General features: G+C 37.8%; 1 protein-coding gene across 6 annotated transcripts in view; it reads left to right on the top strand.

Annotated features, from left to right (window-relative positions):
* hace1 (HECT domain and ankyrin repeat containing E3 ubiquitin protein ligase 1) overlaps positions 1–14,271 on the top strand; it is a 70,390-nt gene that overhangs the window by 14,302 nt on the left and 41,817 nt on the right. For 5 of the 6 annotated variants that reach the window (XR_010005977.1, XM_003226939.3, XM_016997129.2 and 2 more), the window contains 6 exons: positions 32–133; positions 1,558–1,664; positions 2,532–2,682; positions 4,681–5,018; positions 7,450–7,518; positions 8,618–8,705. Coding sequence is in view for 5 of the 6 variants with exons in the window: in XM_003226939.3 (XP_003226987.1) it covers positions 32–133; positions 1,558–1,664; positions 2,532–2,682; positions 4,681–5,018; positions 7,450–7,518; positions 8,618–8,705 (855 nt within the window). In the remaining variant the exon portion in view is untranslated. The remainder of the gene's footprint in view (positions 1–31; positions 134–1,557; positions 1,665–2,531; positions 2,683–4,680; positions 5,019–7,449; positions 7,519–8,617; positions 8,706–14,271) is intronic. The other variant, XM_062980324.1, reaches the window with a different exon arrangement.

The following is a 14,271-nucleotide window of genomic DNA, read 5'->3' on the forward strand; positions in this document are numbered from 1 at the left end:
ATTGCTTAAATAAAAATACTGTCCTTTTCAGGGTGGCTATGGAGAGACTTGTGAAATTCTAATACAGCACCATCCTAGACTTTTCCAAACAATTATTCAAATGACACAAAATGAGGAACTCAGAGAAAATATGGTAAATCCACTTTCACTTTGTTAAATCTCCAAACTTACCGTATGACTAGATATGTGCTTTCCACACATCTAAAAAGTGAACCATTTTTATAGCCTGATCTCATTTGTGTTTTTTTAGAAGTATCAAAGTATGGAACTTACTTTCACATAAATGTGCATTGTTTATAGTTCTAGCTTGCCATGTTTTCACAAGTTACCTGAAGTTGTCCATCCAGGTCAATGGAATTTCCTGCTGAGTAGGCACACATACGATTGCACTGTTAGTAGAAGAATTTCTAAAATGTTATGGGTGAGATGGTTCTACTGTTGCTCCTAAAGAAAGATGCTAGCTGTAGTCCAATATCATCTGGATGGCTATACAGTTCTCACCCTTCAGATAGAAAGATTTGAGGTAGCTTTTGTTGAGTATCACCAAAAAAGATATTTTTGTGTCACAAATTGGAACAGCTAGAAGTTTCTATGCTTCTTTTATTTTTATGGATAATTGTGGTTTCATCTAAGCTTTTTATTTTCAGAATTATTGGTTTTGTTTATATTCTAACTTGATTGATTACAATTTGTACAACTGCATAAGAATATAGGGAGTTGCCACACAGTGAGTCAGACCATTGTTCAATCTGTGCCAGTAGTGTTGACTGTGGACTGGCTGGCTGGAGCATCCACATTTTCCAAAAGTATTCTCTCCTAGGCCTATCTGAACATCCCTAATGGTTTTCCATCCAAATACTAACCAGGTCTGACCCATCTGATATCATCTCATTAAACTGAATGTGTTAAGTGTCTTATGGAGCTACCCTATAGACCCATGTATAAGCCTAGACATTTTATTAAAAGAAATCACCCCCCCCCCAAAACAAAATCCCGTGTCAACTTATTTATGGGTCAGTGTGAGTACTTTACATTATTTTATTTATTTATTTATTATTCAGACTTATATGCCGCCACTCCCCTACGGCTCGGGGCGGCTTACAAGAAAAATGGTATCCTTTCCTTCCCTGGAGCCAAAGGCAAGAGCTTATTTTGATCGGGAGAACCTAAAAGAAGCACCTACTTTTTTACCGTGTCTGCTGTGGCACCACTTCTGACCTTTTAAAATACCTAGGCTGGGAAATAAATGGCATTGACAGCTAGGGGTGGCTAACCCCCCCCCCCCCCCCCCCCCGGAGGCAGTACTGGGGTCCATTCTCTATATATTGACTTTCCACTTATTCATGGCTCATTCATATTATGGCTCCCAAACCTGCCCTTGTGGTTGACATATGCATGTGGTTACTTCTACATAGATTTATATGGTAATTATGTATTTTTAAAGTCTGGTGAAGTTAATATTTTTAAAATATTTTATTGAATCTCTCTCTTGATATATATATTGCATGTAAAATTCTTCATTAATTTGTGAAAATTCAATGATAATCTTTTTTCTAGTTGCGGCAAGTCTTAGAACATTTGTCTCAGCAAAATGAAAACCAGTACCTTAAAATATTGACCAGTCTTGCTGAGGTGGCTACAACAAATGGCCATAAACTGCTCAGGTAATGTAGATATCACCAACAAATATCATTATTTTTGCAAAATTAAATATTTGGAGCATCACCAAATTTGAATCCAATAGCTGGGGTTTCCTGCTTTAGGCCTGTTTGAAAGGGATAGTACTACAGTATGTCAGAAGATAGGTGTCAAAGCTAAACGGGTGGCTTTACCGTGTAACTACACTGGTGGCATTTATGCATATTGAGTTTACATTGTATATAACAAAATATATATTTGTCCTTCCGTATGCTCTCCTGTCATTATTAGGTAGATGAGGGCATATTATTTTATTTCTTACATCTCTATTCTATCTTTTCTCCATGAGCTTCTCTTCTTCCCTTTGTCTTCTCTGCTGCAAAAGAGAAGATACAGGGTAACAAGGTTGCGGTGAGAGTGGTTGTTTGAAGGTAACCCACTGCCTTTCATTGTTCAGGGGATTCTAGAGGCTGAGTCTTCTTTGTTTAAGTCTTAACTACTGAACAGTACTAGCATTGGCTATTGATGCTTTGAATGCTATTTTCCTCCTTCTTGGCAGGAGGTTGGACTGAATGGCCCACAAGGTCTTTTCCAACTCTATGATTCTATGATTGTGTGGTCTTATCTTATTCTCTAAATCCCTTACCAGAAAATGTGTGTTAAGATGTCCAGATTGGGTGTATTGGGTGTATTGCCAGATGGAGAGGGAAGCTGTAATAATATGTCACTGGAGAATTGACTGCATGAGTCTGTAACTGCAAGGATTTTACTTCTAATAGGCAGCACGAGTCTCTAGCTTGTAACTACTTTGAATATTTTTTATGGTTGCTTTAATTCAGACTGTAGTTTAATCCTCTGTTATGTCAAACCATTTCATGTTCTGTTCATTCCAGCTTGTCAAGTAATTATGAAGCTCAGATGAAGAGTCTATTGAGGATTGTGAGGATTTTTTGTCATGTCTTTCGCCTTGGCCCATCCACTCCCAATAATGGAAATGACATGGGCTACAATGGCAACAAAACACCAAGAAGCCAAGTGTTCAAGGTCGGGAAAGTAATTGATGTAATTGGGAAGTTAGATCTTCATGAGATGACTTTCACTAAGCATGCATTTATTAATCAGGTTTCTCTCAGCAGGATGTGTTTAATTGGTGTGGGTTCTTTTGTGTGTGTCTATATTTATGATTTAATTGATCACTATATCATTTTTGATTTTGTTCTGCTTGAATTTCATTCTGGGAACTTCATATGTTCATAATGTATTAAAATATTGCAGTGTTATTATTATTTTTTAAACTATAGTGTTTTCCAGCTTGTATTAATTTAGTCACTTTTTATAACTGTGTTTGACATGGTGGTCATGCATATAGAATATATTGAGAATTCTTTTTGTTTAAAGTTCTGGAAAACTTCTCTGTTGGGCTTAGAGGAAGGTTGAGATAGGGGTGTTGGGGATGAAATATTGGAGCTAAGTTCTTGATTTCTTTTCCTTTAAATTATTTCCCCTGCTTTGCACAAAATTAAAGATTCTTTTTCATATGTGTACTGCTTACACACATTCTTGCATTGTGGTGCAAGAATTGGATCTTGATGTGATCCCATGCTCCCAGGAATTATGTGATTATTTCAGATGCATAGATGGGCTGATCATATATGTTTTGATCAACCAAGTGGTTTCGGAAACTTTGTCCTTGTTACCTTTAGTGGAAATAAATCCTATTTTGTCCCTTTCCTTGTAATGTGTAGCAGTGTACACATGTTGCAATGATAGCAGTTCTTCCGACCAACAATGCTATCTCATCGAATACAATTATAGGACCTTCAAGAAAGTTATATTTCCTCATAATTCCTAAAACAAATTCTATAATGTACCTATGCATAATGAAGGTTTTTTTTAAAGCATCTGTGTGTATCACCTGTAAGGTTGATCTTTTGGTAGCCAAAATTAGGTTGGCTTACTTTACCAAATAAACTTCATTAACTACTATTATTTTGCTTTGTTCACCAGAAAATAAGGCCTAGAATTACACGGTTCATTTATTCAAATCTATCAATTCAAAAACAGCCAGTGCGTCATAGTCGTTTGCGCATTGGATTATGACTTTGAAGACCAGGTTTCAAATACCTGCTCGGCCATGGAAATCTACTGGATGGTCTTGGGCAACTCACCCTCTCAGCCTCAGGGGCAGGCAAAGGCAAAATTCCTCTGAAGAAATCTTGCCAAGAAACCCCTGTGTTAGGTTCACCTTAGGATTGCCATAAGTCAGATGACTTGAAGGCACACAACAAGGTGTAATACTGATTGTTTCTTGGATGTCTCTAGGCAGGCATAGAGGATATATGGGCCTTGGGATACTATTAGAAAGTAACTTCTGCCAGACTTATACAACATAGTAATAAGGGAATATGAGTAGCAGTCCGAAAACGTGGAGAGGGCTGCAGGCTGCCAGTCTCCATTCCACAGCTACTGAAATCACCTACATTTGAAAGCCTTTGGGTTTTGAGCTTTGAATATGTTTTAATGGTTTTTAACTGGGAATATTAAAATACTGCTTATATTTAATCCTGTTTTAATGTTTTCATATTTGTATATTTTAATAGTATCCTGATGCTTTTATGTTAAGCCACTTTGAGTCTCCTGCAGGAGAGATAAAGCAAGGAATAATAATAATAATAATAATAATAATAATAATAATCACCACCACCACCACCAGATTTTTAAAAAGGATTTGATTTATGCCTTTGCAGTTCACTGTAGCACTTTGGTTTAGTGTAAAATGAAATTGAATATTGACAAAAATCATTTTTCAGCTGCTCCTATGTTTCTCTGTCCATGTTTTAATCAAATAGGCTATTTTCCTTGATGACATGCCAGAAATAGAATAAGGGAATGGAAGAAGAGCCTTGTCTCACTTCATTACTGAGCATTGGAATGGCAAGAATTTCAGTATTGTCATTTAGAGATATATCTAATGGTCTGTTTTGTGTTCATGTATATCTCCATCTCTCTCTCACCCTGCCCCATCTGTCTTATGCTTTGCAGCCTCTGGAATTACTCTGGCACTCATTAGATGAATGGTTAGCTTTAATATCAGCAGAACTGATAAAAAATAAAAGGAATTCAGCCAATATCACTTCCATCTTACTGAAGCAGAAAGGACCAGATGAGCACGAGGGTGCTCCGGCACACATTTTTGATGTAGCGCCGTCTGAGAAGGGCAGAACTCTGTCTGCAGATGTAGGGGAGTCTAAAGTGTATGAAATTGGCAGTGCACAAGAAACATATGCAGATTGCCAGGATGTTATTTCAGTAACAGCAAACCGGCTCAGTGCTGTCATTCAAGCTTTTTATATGTGTTGCTCCTGTCAGATGCCTCAAGGGTAAGGAGAATCTAGTTTTCAAGCATTTCCTTTTCTTTGTAGATGTTATTTTCTCCCCCCTCAGTGATGCTGATGAGAATTGAAAATGCGCTTCAGTGAAGAAATTGTCTTCCTACAAACCTTTTGCATATATTTTGAAATGGGAATCTCAAGGGCAGTCATAAAGCTAAAGCAACATGTTGAGAATTTGATAATGATTTGGGATAATTTATACAAGCAATACAAGCTACCAGATATACTCATATATAGTTTGACTTTTTTTATATAAATCAAGAGTGTTGGAGCCAAAAGTTTGGATTGTGATATGACCTGTGAATAAGAGGATAATTCTGCAGAGAGGGGAAAGCACTAATGCCAACTCACTGGGTCAGTTGCCCCTGTCTGCCGTCAATGCCATTTCCCCACCCAAGAATTAAAGGACAGAAGCAGTGTCAAACTGGAGAGAGTATGAAGGGGTTAGTGTTTCTTTTATGTTCTCCAGGGGTAGATTAAGATCTTGTCTTTCATCATTCTACTCAAAGAAGAGGATTATTCCTGTTAAGAGTTAATGCACAATACTTATATTGACCTATGGATAAGCTGATCCAGTTTTTGTTGTTTGGGTTTTTTAATTAAAATTTCAGCATATATATTTTAAAATTAAAAAATCCAAAGTAGTACATGGAATATGGCTTCAGCTATGAAATATACTCTAAGTAATAAAATATTACTAAAATGAAATGGGAAATAATTGTATAAATCTAATGATGGAAATACTCTGAAGCTATTTTAAGTCCATTATTGGTAGAAACATGGGATATAAATAACACTAGATAAGGGAACATACCAGCAAGTTCTTTGATAATAGGTTCCAGTCGCCTACAATGGCTTTTTACTTTTTAAAAAAGATCCCAGAATATTTGACCAATAGTCATTGGTTTCTCACAACTTTTGAATTTCTGCATTTCCCCAAATCAGGTGAATCTCTGCTAAGGTTTTTTGTTTGTTTGTTAATAATACTATGTCACCCTTGTTTTAACATTTGACCATGTGCACTTGAGCACCCATGCTCTATGCACAATTTATTAAGTGATGTCTGAACTGGAGTCTCTGGGTTATAATTCCGCTTCACAGGGAGCAGCAAGCTAATGACAACTAATCTTTGCTGAATTATAGGACTGACCAGCTTGTAGGGATAACAGCACAACAGAATATATCTACATGGACATTTATCCTCAGTGTAAAGCCAGTATTGAAAGAATTTTGTCTTTTAATAAAGTCAAGATTTAGCCAATTGTTTCATCATGTTTTCTGTAGCACAACTGTGAGACGGAATTGTTTCTTAATTGTTATGTGAACACTTTTGAGATTAAAAAAGAGAGAACAAAACATAAGTAAATTGCTTGATTTATAGAGAACAGGAAACACTGGATAGTTTGGAATTCTCACTTATATTGCGTGTTCACTTAACTAGCTTATATACACTTTGACATTGCTTAGAAAAACGTATTTGTTTCATGGCCCTTGTTCACTCAGTGATAATGCAAACTGAAAATAATGTTATCCAGGGAAATAGAGGCCAGATCTGCTTGGGAACATAGTATTGACCCAAGCTGCATACTGTTCTTGGGGGGATTATGTATGTATCTTTATGACTTTAACCTGTTATGGAAATATGCTGTCCATTCTCCTGGTTTCTTTTATTTATATCACCAGAAAGCAAAGTTAGAATAATGTAACCTACATTTCAGCTTTGTGAATACTGAATTGCTGAAACCCATACTTCTGATATTCTGGTTAGAACTGTCAGCATAGCTACAATTGCATGCTATCAAAACCATTATAGAGTGTATTTAGAAATAAAATACAGTATCACCTTAGGGGGAGTATTGGAAGGTTCTCTTGTAAACAAGTTAGATGTTAGTCTAATCTTTCAGGCATTAAGCATTGCCCTTTGAGTAGATGGACAGAATTTGGAAAATTGAAATTGACAAATAAAGAAGCAATTTCTAGAATGTCTAGTTTAAAAGCCAAAGAGACTGTCACATTCCTTCAAAGAATTCAGTGTTGCTTACTTTGGCTTTACTTATTGTAAGGTCACAAAGAGGCTTTGTGGTAGATGATATTTTGAGAAAAAATCTGGTTGAACATTTTCATATCTTTTTACATTATAGCTGTTATGAAACTTGTAAGTGTTTGCCCTTTTCTCCTAAAAGCAGCTTTCATAATTCAGTGTTTTTGCAGCCTATCTTCATTGTGTGTAGTGGTGTTTGAGTATGTGGTATTTTTGAAGCTATATTATTCTAGTAAATGGGCACACTAGAGAAAAAAGTTGGATCTGGTGTAAATTATTTTAATGAAGCTATTCGACAGTAAATTGTTTGCATTGCCTTCTAGGAAAGAGAACACTGATTTGGATGCCTTGTTAACCTGATTGAACATTTTATTGCAGAATGACATCTCCTCGCTTCATAGAATTTGTCTGCAAACATGATAATGTTCTTAAATGCTTTGTAAACCGGTATGTCATCAGAAATTAATAAATCTTATGAATTGTTTCATGATACATCAGTAGTTTTAATCTGTCAAGTGATAAATAAAACAGTATTCTTATCTGAGGCTTAGTTAGACATAACAACTTAAATGAATAGTGACTGTTTATGAACACTTGACCAAGAATCTTAAGTGAATTTTAGGACAGTTGACCTAAATTTGAAGCTACTTCATTGACTCAGTTCAAGGGTGATACACCAAGATTACCTTCTCCAGAATGAGGCACTTTTGAGTGCTTTCACTATCTTATTGAGTTGACATAGGCAAGGGAAAAATGGGTAAGCAGTTCTAAACTGTCACATGTTTAGAATATCAAACCATGGCTTGTGTATATAAACTATAGTTCACATAAATCATGGCTCGCAATGTTATTTAAATTTTCATTCTGTCTGTGTAAGCAGATCTTTACAAAGTCTTCAGGAATTCAGTATTTTTGTACATTCAGAGAAAACCTGTCTTGTTGCTTAAAAATTGTTGATAGTGCCCAGTGCTATTTAAGCTATCCCTGATGGACGGAGGCAGTAAAAATGCTTTCCTTGTTTTAGTGGAGTTTCCTCCCTTTTCTTTCTTGGCTTTACTGGATATCACTGTGGTAGTACTAACTAGGACCAAAATGTGTCTCAAAAATAAAAAAAAACAAATAAAATCCAAATTGACAAAATGCTTAAAGTGTCATACTGAACATTCCTTGGCTGCGATATGGTAGCATTGAATGAGGGAGGTACACATGTTAGGGGCATATCTCAACCACTCTGAGTCCCGCTATGAGGGAGAGGGGGTGGGATATAAAACAAAATAAATAAATCTGATTTTGTTGTTTTTGCTTGTCATATTTGAATTATTGGTTCTGCTTAGACAAAATATTTTATCCAGTCAAGCATTTTGTTTTATTGATTTGTCAGATATTACTGATTGAAAAATGTATGAATCAATACTTCTGGTACTGGTGCATACTGTTGTTTGAAGCAATGTTGCATTGCTTTAATCCTTCAAAGTCTGGTGATGTACACTATCTGAATAAAACTGTGGTCTTTTACCTTCATATCAACTTGTTTTTTTAATCCTAGAAATCCAAAGATTATATTTGACCATTTCCACTTTCTTCTTGAATGTCCTGAGCTTATGTCCAGATTCATGCACATCATAAAAGCACAAGTGAGTGTTGAAAATCTAATTTTAATTGTTAAAATTGCATGTGGCTAAATACACCTGAGGGGTGTATTTATATGTGGCTCTCTCTCTTTCTCTTGGTGCATGTGTATATATCTCAAGATAGGTAACACTGTTGGATGACATGGCTTTAATAAACTTGTAAATATGATGTTCGTTAGGAACACTAAATATGTTTCTGTTTAGATACTGGCTCAGATCCAATTACTAGTCTTTGCCAGTCAAGATGCTTTCAAAAGTGAGTCAACACTTAAGTCAATCCCACTGATTCTAAAGGATTAATCTAGTGGGGACTAGCAGATAGATTATGCATGTTATTGGACTGCAACTCCCACATGTTCTAGCCAATTTACCTCTGAATAGCCATTATTCAGATTTCTTCCACTGTCTAATATATCCCTGACTTGGTTTGTGTTTGGTCCTAAATCTTTAGCCTTAAATACACCATTCTGAATGTGTTGGACCAGATTGCTTGTGCTTGATGTTCTGCATTCCATGTATAAATGTAATTGTTCATCTATATATATAAAAGGATAAAAAAAATTCGGCCTAGGACAAAACAACAAAACTACACATCCCAGAAACACTAAACTTGGCAGCACAACCCCTCATCCATGCCTATACGTTCATACAACAAAAAGAAAAGAAAAATAAAGTCCTAATTAGAGGGAGAGGAATAATTGTTTTTATCCAATTGCTGCCAGTTAGAAAGCTAAGCTCTGCCCACTTGGTCTCCTAGCAACCTACTCAGCCCAGGGGATAGGCACAATTAGGCCTCCGGCCTCTTCCACACTGCCTATAAGATACAGATTATCTGATTTGAACTGGATTATATGGCAGTGTAGACTCAAGGCCCTTCCACACAGCTATACTACCCATTTATAATCTTATATTATCTGCTTTGAACTGGATTATCTTGAGTCCACACTGCCAGATAATTCACTTCAGTGTGCATTTTATACAGCTGTGTAGAAGGGGCCTCATATAATCCAGTTCTAAGCAGATAATATAAGATTATAAATATACAGTAGAGTCTCACTTATCCAACATAAACAGGCCGGCAGAACGTTGGATAAGTGAATATGTTGGATAACAAGAAGGGATTCATGAAAAGCCGATTAAACATCAAATTAGGTAATGGTTATACAAATTAAGCACCAAACATCATGTTATACAACAAATTTGACAGAAAAAGTAGTTCAATGCTCAGTAATGCTATGTTGTAATTACTGTATTTACAAATTTAGCACCAAAATATCACAATGAATTTAAAACATTGACTACAAAAACATTGACTACCAAAAGGCAGACTGCGTTGGATAATCCAGAACACTGGATAAGCGAATGTTGGATAAGTGACATTCTACTATAATATGAAATAATTACTGTGGTAATCCAGTCCAACCCAATTCTGCCATGGAGAACACAATCCAAGCACGCCCAACAGATGGCCACCCAGCCTCTCAATAATAATAATAAGAATGTCATACAATCATAAGGTTAGGAGACACCCCTAAGGATCATCCAGTTCAACTTCCTTCTACCATGCAGGACGACACAAACCAAGCACATCTGACAGATGGCCATCCACGATCTGCACAGTAAGAATACAAATCGTATCATAGAATCAGACAGTTAGGAGAGACCCTTAAAGGCCATCTAGTCCAACCCAACTTTGCCATTGGACGATACAATCCAAGCACTCCCAACAGATGGCCAGCCAGCCTCTCAATAATAATAAGAATAAGAATATCATACAATCCCAAGGTTAGCAGATACCCCTAAGGATCATCCAGTTCAACTTCCTTATATCATGCAGGAGGACACAATCCAACCACTCCTGACAGATGGCCATCCAATGTCTGCACAATAATAATACACATCGAATCATAGCATCAGACAGTTAGGAGACATCCCTAAAGGCCATCCAGTCCAACCCAATTCTGCCATGCAGGACACAATCCAAGCACTCCCAACAGATGGCCACCCAGCCTCTCAATACTAATACTACTACTAATAATAATAATAACAACAACATCATACAATCCTAAGGTTTGTAGTGACCCCTAAGGATCATCCAGATCAACTTCCTTCTACCATGCAGGAGGACACAATCCAAGCACTCCTGACAGATGGCCATCCAGCCTCTACATAATAATGATGATGAAGATAATAATAATAATAATAATAATAGAAGCATAGAATCCAAGAGTTTGGAGAGACCCCTAAGGGCCATCCAGCCCAACCCTTTCTACTATGCAGCAGGACACAATCCAAGCATTCACAACACACGGACAACGTATAAATACTACACAGGGACATAGACCTCCTCTACCCTCACCACTTTTACAGTACACAAACAACCAAATGCATACTAAACATAAAGACAACCATACAACAGACATTCAATACCACCACTACCTCAACAAGTTCTCACCAACACCACCAGACAAGAGCAACGCATGGCCGGGCACAGCTAATCTATATATAAAAATGTAATGTGACCCTTTATTATGGAGTAAACAGCAAAACCACTGAACCCAATTACACCAAATTTGGCCACAAAATACATTGTCATCCAAGCTATATCTTTCAAACGAAAAACCCTAAAAATATAAAGCCCAAATTAGAGGAAGAGGAAGAGGAAAACTGTTTTTTCCCCCCTTGCTGCCAGTTAGAAGGGTAGGCTCCGCCCACTTCGTCTCCTAGCAACCCACTAAGCCCCAATGGTGCCAGGGCCTCTTCACTCAGGCCACTGCCTATAAAATACAGATTATCTGATTTTAACTGGATTGTATGGCAGTGTAGACTCAAGGCACTTCCACACAGCTATATAACCCAGAATGCCAAGGCAGATAATCCACAGTATCTCCTTTCAACTTGATTATCTTGAGTTCACACTGCCATATAATCCAGTTCAGTGTGGATTTTATACAGTTGTGTAGAACGGGTCTCATATAATCCAGTTCTAAGCAGATGATATCCGATTATAAATATAATATATAATAATTACTGTGGTATAATAATACAGAACAATATAATCTCTAAAATCAGGACAGTAAATAAAGAGCAACACTCTGAAAACAGAGAAATTCCAGAAAGGAAACAACCAGGGCCAGCTAACACCTCCCAACAAAGGATTCCCCCAGGCAGGAAGCAGGCAGGTTTTGAAGCTGCAAGGCCATTAAACGTTAGTCAAGGTGGCTAATTGCAGCATTCATACTTGCCGCACCGAGGCTATTAATTGCCATTCAACCTGGGCAACCAAGAATTCTACAAGGTAGAAAGTGGCCAGGCTTGCAAGCAGCAAGGCTATTCAGTGCTGCTCAACCTGTCCAAACAAGATTTCCCCTAGATAGAAAACCCCCAGTCTTTGAAGCCATGAGGCTATTCCGTCCCATTCAACCTGGCCAACGAAGAATGGCCCTATGTAGAAAGCGGCCAGGCTTTGAAGCAGCGAGGTTATTCAGTGCAATTCAAATTGGCTAAAAAACCATTCCCCTAGAACATAAGTACTCAGCTTTCCAAGCAGCAAGCCTATTCCATTGTGCTCCAGCTCACCAAACAAGGATTTGCATAAGAAGAAAACGGCCAGGCTTTGAGGCTGCAAGGCTATTAACTGCTATTCCATCTGGCCAACAAATGATTCCTATAAGCCACAGCAACGTGTGGCCGGGCACAGCTAGTATTTGTATATTTTCCTATTTATTTGACTGCTTGCACCTATCGCCTAGTTGTTGATAAAGTAATATGGAGCCATAGTTTTTTTAAAAATACACCTCCTCTCAAAACTTTTAACTGTAACAGCCAAAACAGACTTGGCTCATACTAAAACTTAAAAATTACTGTGCTTGCTGTGAAGCCTTACATTCTGCTCTAGTAGTAATCGTAAGCATATGTATGATATAGAATTCTATCCATGTTTATGAAGAAAATTTGTGGACTAAAATGTAATTTGTGGAACCCGCTCAAAATTTCTACAAACAAGGTGTGAAGCTTCACATTCTATTTTAATAAAATTTAATAATCCCCTTCTGGGGAGATAAAGTGGGGTATAAATTAAATTATTATTATTATTATTATTATTATTAATAATAATAATAATAATAATAATAATAATAATAATAATAATAATAGATGTCTGCAAAATGTTACATTTCCACTATAATGTCCTTAAACATATGTGGCCATAACATTAGGAGAATTAAAAAATAAAATAAAATAAAACCAAACAATCATTTATCTGTGTCTCTTGTACCTAGGCCTGATATGAGTTTCTCTCTAGGAGGTCTTCATCTAATAAAAACAAATCATAGAATCATAGAATCATAGAATCATAGAATAGTAGAGTTGGAAGAGACCACATGGGCCATCTAGTCCAACCCCCTGCTAAGAAGCAGGAAATCGCATTCAAAGCACCCCCGACAGATGGCCATCCAGCCTCTGCTTAAAAGCCTCCAAGGAAGGAGCCTCCACCACGGCCCCGGGGAGAGAGTTCCACTGTTGAACAGCTCTCACAGTGAGGAAGTTCTTCCTGATGTTCAGGTGGAATCTCCTTTCCTGTAGTTTGAAGCCATTGTTCCGTGTCCTAGTCTGCAGGGCAGCAGAAAACAAGCTTGCTCCCTCCTCCCTATGACTTCCCCTCACGTATTTGTACATGGCTATCATGTCTCCTCTCAGCCTTCTCTTCTGCAGGCTAAACATGCCCAGCTCTTTAAGCCGCTCCTCATAGGGCTTGTTCTCCAGACCCTTAATCATTTTAGTCGCCCTCCTCTGGACGCTTTCCAGCTTGTCAACATCTCCCTTCAACTGTGGTGCCCAAAATTGGACACAGTATTCCAGGTGTGGTCTGACCAAGGCAGAATAGAGGGGGAGCATAACTTCCCTGGATCTAGACGCTATTCCCCTATTGATGCAGGCCAGAATCCCGTTGGCTTTTTTAGCAGCCGCATCACATTGTTGGCTCATGTTTAACTTGTTGTCCACAAGGACTCCAAGGTCTTTTTCGCACACACTGCTGTCAAGCCAGGCGTCCCCCATTCTGTATCTTTGATTTCCATTTTTTCTGCCGAAGTGAAGTATCTTGCATTTGTCCCTGTTGAACTTCATTTTGTTAGTTTTGGCCCATCTCTCTAGTCTGTCAAGATCGTTTTGATTTCTGCTCCTGTCTTCTGGAGTGTTAGCTATCCCTCCCAGTTTTGTGTCGTCTGCAAACTTGATGATCGTGCCTTCTAACCCTTCGTCTAAGTCGTTAATAAAGATGTTGAACAGAACCGGGCCCAGGACGGAGCCCTGCGGCACTCCACTTGTCACTTCTTTCCATGATGAAGACGACGCATTGGTGAGCACCCTTTGGGTTCGTTCGCTTAGCCAATTACAGATCCACCTAACCGTAGTTTTGTCTAGCCCACATTTTACTAGTTTGTTTGCCAGAAGGTCGTGGGGGACTTTGTCGAAGGCCTTACTGAAATCCAGGTACGCTACATCCACAGCATTCCCTGTATCGACCCAACTCGTAACTCTATCGAAAAAAGAGATCAGATTAGTCTGG

The sequence above is a fragment of the Anolis carolinensis genome, chromosome 1, assembly GCF_035594765.1.
Source record: "Anolis carolinensis isolate JA03-04 chromosome 1, rAnoCar3.1.pri, whole genome shotgun sequence".
Taxonomy (NCBI): domain Eukaryota; kingdom Metazoa; phylum Chordata; class Lepidosauria; order Squamata; family Dactyloidae; genus Anolis; species Anolis carolinensis.